Source organism: Silene latifolia, chromosome Y (genome assembly GCF_048544455.1).
Source record: "Silene latifolia isolate original U9 population chromosome Y, ASM4854445v1, whole genome shotgun sequence".
Lineage (NCBI taxonomy): Eukaryota > Viridiplantae > Streptophyta > Magnoliopsida > Caryophyllales > Caryophyllaceae > Silene > Silene latifolia.
In genome coordinates this window covers 41,253,283-41,260,370 of record NC_133538.1, presented here as the reverse complement: position 1 = coordinate 41,260,370, position 7,088 = coordinate 41,253,283, and the positions used below count along the sequence as shown (strand labels likewise).

Here is a 7,088-nt window from a genome sequence, read left to right as displayed (position 1 = left end):
TTAAACTTATCTATTAAAGGACGTTCTTTTATGGTCTATTTGATATTCATTGCCTCGGGTGACCGAGATGGTAGCATTCCAATGCATTAGGTGGTCCTGGTAAGGCACTTGGTATATGGGAGTGTTACAAAGTGGTATCAGAGCGGAGATTTTGGAACCTGTAACTAATAAACCCAATGAATCTAGAGAGTCAAAATAAAATGAACCGGGTAGGAGTTGATAGGAGCTAATGCAAAGACTTGGGAGACGTCCTAAAGTCGCGAAATCGCCCTACAACTTTGAACCGGTCACTACGGGGTGTCATGGGATCTTTATGTGTTTACTAATGTTCTATTGCGTATATTGGATGATATGTTGAATTACAATGTTGGATGAATAATGAATGTGGTGGATTGGTGAATATGGTGGGAAAAAAAATGTGAAGAAGATGTATATAGCAACATGTTAGGGATGGGTAAAATTTATGTTTAGTTGATGAGAGAGAAGCTTGAGAGAGAAGCCCTCTCTTTTACGTGAATTTCTTCTTCTTTACGCAATGGCTAAAGCAAAGAAATCAACGATCAAACAAAATAATAATTGTAAATCAATTAATAATAGTAATAAAAAAAATCACAAAACGTCAGATCTTCAATCTGCTAGTACTAGTAAGCATAATAATAATAATAATCTGAGTTCGCCAAAATCGAATGGTAGACCTAGTCTTAGGGTTTCACCGTTGCGATTTGAGGTGGATTTAGAACCAATTGTCGAAGATGTGGAATCGGAAGAGGAGGAAGTAAGTGCTGCTGAAGTTCCTATTTCTAAACCTGTGCTACAATTTCTTAAGGAAGATGTTGAAAGTGAGATTCAATATTGGTCAACTTCAGTTTTCTATTATATTCTAGGAGCAAATCCGCCTAGTACGGTGGTGTCGGGGTTTGTGAATAGAGTTTGGCAGGCTAATGGAGTCGATAAAATATCTTTCTTACCAAACGGTATCTTTATGGTTCGGTTTAAGACTAGAGAACAACATCAGATGGTGCTCAACAATGGTCACTTACTTTTTGATAACAAACCTGTGATTATTAAAGAGTGGGGGCCTGATGTTGCTTTGATTAAGCATGATGTAAAGAAGGTACCTATCTGGATGAAGTTGTATAGATTAGAGGTGAAATTTTGGGGTTCTGGTAGTCTAAGGAAGATTAGTGAAGAGGTCGGACGTTTCATCAAATGCGATGACGCAACAGCCAGTCGCAGATTCTTTGGATTTGCTAGAGTTCTATTTGAGATGACCATTGGGCAGGAATTCCGTAAGGAATTCATACTCCAGGATGAGTTGGGGTTAACACAGAAGGTGAGGGTGGGCTATGATTGGTTGCCTTTACATTATTCTAATTGCAAGGGCATAGGCCATGAAGCATCATTGTGCAGGAAATCTGATGCTCCTAAACCTGCAAAGAAGGTTTGGAGGCCCAAAAGACCTCTACCAGTGAAGCCAATGCCTAATCCTCAGAGACCAACGGGTGCAGGACCAGGCAGGCAGACTAGTCCCCCTGTAGTGAGTACACCTGTGCCCCAGCCTGTACCATTGCAGACACCTACGGTCCCTGTAGCGAAGGTGGTGGAAGGGTCATCAATGCCACAAAGGATTCTAACTAGGATGCTGAGGAGGGAAATACCTGAGAGCAAGCAATATACACCTCAGGGTATTATATTCATGGATGCTCTAAACATGACCATATCTAAGAGTGTGAGTGCGGGCAAAAGGGGATTAAGGAGCGTGCATTTAGAAAATGGATAACATTGGATTTTGGAACATACGGCGCCTGAATAAGCTGCATAAGCAAATGAAATAAAGAGGTTCCTGTTTCAGAATAATGTTGGTTTGTTTGGTCTATTAGAAACCAAATTAAAGAGTAGAAACTGGCTTAAAGTTAAGAATAATGTGTGTGATTCTTGGTCTATCTGCACTAATAACAGTCATCACAAAGGGGGAAGGATCTGGCTTATTTGGCAACCTAACCAATATGTGGTGGATGTTAGGTACATTTCTGATCAACTCATTCACTCTATAGTTTTTGACAAGTTAAGGAATATTACTTTCTTTTTTACTATGGTCTATGGTTTAAATAAAGATAAGGAGAGGGAGTCTTTATGGGATTCTCTGTGTCTTATCAGTAGGGATATTGATACTGCTTGGCTGGTTGGTGGGGATTTTAATAGTTTAATGCACTTGAATGAGAGAGTTGGAGGTACTGAAGTTACTTGGTCTGACATTTCACCTATGAGGCAAATGGTGGATCAATGTGACTTGGTGGAGTTGAAGTCCATTGGCTCCTTTTTTACATGGAATAATAAACATGAGGTGGGGAAAAAAGTGTATAGCAAGCTTGACAGGGTGTTGATTAATGGAGATTGGTTGGCTCAGTTTCCTGAGTGCTTTGCTAATTTCCTTCCTGAAGGACGCTTTGATCATTGCCCTTGTCTAATTCAGTTTCAGACAAAAGGTAATAGGAAGGGGGTTCCCTTTAAGTACTTCAATATGTGGGCAATGTCTGAGGAGTTTCAGCATACGGTTGGGAAGGTGTGGTCTCAAATCTGTGGATGGGACTCCTATGTTCAAGGTGGTGAAGAAGCTAAAGCTTCTGAAGAAAGAGTTAAAGAAGTTGGATAAGAACAATTTCAGTGACATTGAGAATTTGACTCAGGTGACTGAAGTATCTTTGAGGGAAGTTCAGCAAAAACTTATTGAGGACCCTCTTAACAAGGTCCTTTGTGATGCTGAAAGTGCTCTGGCTAAAGAGGTGCTGACTCTTAGAAAGGCTAGAATTCAGTTCTTGCTTCAGAAATCTAAGGAGAAGTGGATGGAAGAAGGAGATGAGAACTCAGCTTACTATCATCAGAGTATAAAAAAAAGGAGAATGAGAAACAGAGTGTACCAGATTCAGAGTCAGGATGGGGTCAGGTGTACTCAACCCCAAGAGATTCAGGCTGCTTTTGAAAGCTTTTACAGTGATCTTCTGGGTTCCTCAAAAAAAGTAGTGCCTGTTAATGTGGGTATTGTTTGAGCTGGAAGCTGTTTATCCATTCAACAAGAGCATGAGTTGCTTGCCCCTGTGGCTGATGAGGAGGTAAAGAGAGCTATGATCTCCATTCCTGGTAACAAAGCTCGTGGACCAGATGGGTATGGCAGCCAGTTCTATAAGGATGCTTGGCCAATTGTTGGGAAGGAAGTGACTATAGATGTACGTAATGTGATTCAGACTGGCAAGCTTCTGAAGGAATGTAATGCAACTATACTTACTTTGATCCCTAAAGTGGAGGTCCCTGAGAGTGTACAGAAGTGCAGGCCTATAGCGTGCTGTAACACTCTATACAAATGTGTTACTAAGGTCTTGTGCAACAGACTTGGGTCTATTATGCCCAGTATAATCAATCCCTCTCAAAGTGCATTTGTGCAGGGCAGGGATGTAGTGGGCAATATTTTGATTTGCTAGGACCTCATTAAGATGTATAAAAGGAAAGCTTACTCCCCTCGTGTCATGATGAAAATTGATCTTCAGAAGGCATATGACTCGGTTGAGTGGAGCTTTTTAAATGATATGCTCAGTGCCTTAAAGTTTCCTGAGCCCATCATTAGGATATTGATGCAATGTGTGACCACCCCTAGTTACTCTTTATCTTTGAATGGGGATTTGTTTGGATTTTTTAAGGGCAATAAGGGGCTTAGACAGGGGGACCCTCTTTCCCCCTACACTTTACAATTTGTCTTGAATATTTGAGTATAATTCTCAGTTGGGTTCAAAACCAGAGGGAATTCAGGTTCCACCATTTCTGCAAGAGAGTAAAACTGAACCACCTTTGCTTTGCAGATGATCTGCTCATGTTTTGTAGAGGGGACATAGGTTCTGTGGTCCTGATGCTGAGAGCTTTCCTTTATTTTTCTCAAGCCTCTGGTTTGCAAATGAACAAGGGAAAGTCAAATATATATAGTAATGGTGTTGATGAGGGGACTGTGCATCAGTTGGTCAAAGCCTCGGGTATGAAGAGAGGGACCATTCCTTTTAGATATTTGGGGGTTAATATATCTCCAAAAAGATTGAGTGTTGATGACTGTGAATGCCTTCTGGACAAGATCACTAATAGGATTAAAGGGGTAGGTGCTAGGAGACTATCATATGTTGGCAGACTAGTGCTCATAAAGGCAGTGTATAGTGCTCTTCATAATTACTGGGCACGCATTTTCATTCTCCCAAAGACAGTCCTTCAACAAATTGAAAGCATTTGCAGGAGATTTCTCTGGTATGGGACTGATAACAGGGAGAGCCCTGCGTTGGTTTCCTAGGAGAATATCTGCAAACCTAAAAAGAAAGGGGGATTAGGCATAAAGCAGCTGATGTGGTGGAATGTGACAGCCATTGTGAAGTATGCTTGGTGGGTCTTCAACAAAACTAATCATTTGTAGGTCAGGTGGGTTCACTCTGTTTATATCAAGGACCATGATTGGATTGATTATAAACCTGGTCGGGGTTCAAGTTGGGCGTGGAGGAAGGTCTGCTGGGCTAAGGAACTAGTTAAGCATCATCTTCTTACTACTGATAATTACTCTATGAAGTTGGGTTATACTTGGCTGACTAATGATGGCCCTGATATAACCTGGCATCCTTGGACTACTACCAGATTAATTATCCCAAGGCATGGTTTCATTGTTTCGTTAACTGCTCACAAACGACTTCTAACTCAAGATAGACTGATAAGAATGGGTATCACTCAGACGAATGTATGCTTTTTGTGTGGGTGTAATGCAGAGACAGTTGAGCATCTGTTCTTCCGGTGCCCTTTTAGCAGCAGATGCCTGGAGTTGGCTGCTACATGGCTGAAGATTGCTCTACCTGATAAGGGGGTGATTGAATGGTGGGTCCAACAACGAGCTCGCTCTTTGTTGCAGAAATAGGTCATTGCAGTTGTTCTTGCTAGTCTGATATACCACGTTTGGATGAGCAGGAACAAATGCCGGATTGAGGGGATAGTACCTCATCCTCAACAGGTGGTAGAGAAGTGTAAGGAGGAAACTTTGATGCGTATCAAATGCTCTAGATTAGAATAAAAAATATTAGGAGCTAATGCTTGGTTACATTCAATTGTAAATGGTTCTTGAAAAATTGTCCTTAAAGCTTATTATAAAAGCTTAAGGGAATTTTATGGGTTACACTTTCATTATCAATGATAACTTACTCTTTCCCCCAAAAAAAAAAAAAAAAAAAAAAACATGTTGGGGATGATCACGTTGTATGGTGGAACTGATTTATAATGTGGCAATCTTAGTGACATGAGATTAGGGGAATGTGATATGATTATACATGATTTTGGTTACGTAAAGTTATATAATAAAGTTATATATTTGTTTATTGTTGTTTCATATGCACATGTTGGATGAAGAACGTGGTTGAAATGGATGAATTGATTGGAAAAGATGGAGTGGAAATTGCATGAGAATATAAATTTTGTGATTAAGAATATGTTTAGGTGATGAAGTGGAGTTATAATATTGTTGTATTAGAAACATGGGAATAGGATTTGTAATGTCTAAGTATGTTTTGTTTTACGAGAAGCTATAATGTTAAAGCATGCGGGTAGTACATGGTTGATAAGTTGAATGTTATATGAGCATAATAAATGTTATTGTTTGACTTTTGGTAGATAGTAACACGTGGTTAGGGATAATGGTTTTACAAGTATCGAGTCTCTTTTGCTCACTTTGTTGATATTTAAGTTGTCTGAAAGGGAAAATCAAACAGTTATGTTGTTCAATTATAGAGGGGTTGTTTTTAAATTGTTATAACTTGAGATGTACATATGATTTTGATGTGATTCCAATTGGAGGTGATAGCTTGTTCTTTTAAGATTCTAACGATAGGTCACACACCCAAAATGACCAAGAAACGAGTGAGATATGACCGTTTTACGAAAATTGGACAGTGATGAGAAATGCATAGGGTACTCGATCGAGTGGCTCTTGCTCGATCGAGTAGCCCTGGTAATTTGTTATACATGCTTCTGACCTTCACCTACTCGATCGAGTAGGCTGTACTCGATCTAGTGACCCCTGGGTCATATGCTTATATTTTTACCTCGTCGCATATCTTATTTAATTGAAGGGTGTTCCTTTGCTTCTTTATGCATTGTTTTACATATGTGCTGGTCTTGATGTGTAAGTTATCCAATCTTATGATGTAACAGGAGCACCTTACGATGGGTATGAGTTTCGTGGGGAGGACATGAGTTATATGTGGTTGTGATGGATAGTGGGAAAAGAAAAGAGAGGTTAATAAGCTTATCGAGGCATGAAGAATGTTTTGTGAGATGTGGTGAGTGATATGATGGTGTGTTGAGTAATGTAAAATTAATTGAATATGGGTGAGAGGGTGATGTAAGTCTACGGAACGTGAGAATGAAAAGATTGAAAGGAAGGATGTGGATAGTAGCAACTTGAGATGTGTAAGGAATTATCGAGGGAGGTGGTTAGATTGTGTTGGTTAAGAATATATGTAATGAAAGGTCGTTGTAGAGGGATGGAGGAGGGTGCTATATAGTGAACTTAGATGGAAACATGTCGCGATGTGGATTTGTAGATAGAGATTCAGTTTGGGAATTTGGTTTATTAATGGGTAAAACTAGTGTGTGATTTCCTTGGGCAAGTAACAGTATGAGATGAGTTTTGGTTTCAAAAAAAAGGTGGTGTGAGTTGCTCAGTAAACGATGATTTTGTGGGTTGAATAGTGGTAAGTGCGAGTGAGTAGAATGATGAGAGAGGACCCATGGTAAGAAAGAGTGAGAAGGTACCGATATGAAGTAATGAAATTTGAGTTTTTGGAGCAATAAAAAGGTAACCGGGTTACCAGAAAGTTAGGTACAAGGAGTAAAGAGATAATTAATAATTGATTTTGTCGAGTGTAAAAGGAAAAGAATGAGGGTAATAAACTAAGAGCACGTTAACCGGAGTTAAGAAACATAAAAGTAAGGAGTCATGGAAATGTGTGATAGCATCATGAGAGGATGTGAGTTAATGGTTATATAGGAGTTTCAGAAAACATGTTAGCCATGAGTTT

The 7,088-nt window shown here is 39.6% G+C and overlaps 1 protein-coding gene across 1 annotated transcript; it reads left to right on the top strand.

Annotated features, from left to right (window-relative positions):
• The first annotated feature begins 535 nt into the window (after positions 1–535).
• LOC141627913 (uncharacterized) lies at positions 536–4,933 on the top strand. Its single transcript, XM_074441111.1, has 7 exons — positions 536–1,729; positions 1,853–2,554; positions 2,604–2,944; positions 3,056–3,371; positions 3,477–3,676; positions 3,775–4,315; positions 4,445–4,933. Exons 1-7 carry the CDS (start codon positions 536–538, stop codon positions 4,931–4,933), a joined length of 3,783 nt encoding a protein of 1,260 aa, XP_074297212.1.
• The last annotated feature ends 2,155 nt before the right edge of the window (positions 4,934–7,088 follow it).

Bases quoted from the DNA above. Each gene is read 5' to 3' on its own strand.
- LOC141627913 (XM_074441111.1), top strand. From the start codon at position 536: ATGGCTAAAGCAAAGAAATCAACGATCAAACAAAATAATAATTGTAAA. The intron at 2,945-3,055 runs GTGTACTCAACC...TTGAGCTGGAAG, and splicing joins CAGAGTCAGGATGGGGTCAG to CTGTTTATCCATTCAACAAG. The intron at 4,316-4,444 runs GTTTCCTAGGAG...AATCATTTGTAG, and splicing joins ACAGGGAGAGCCCTGCGTTG to GTCAGGTGGGTTCACTCTGT.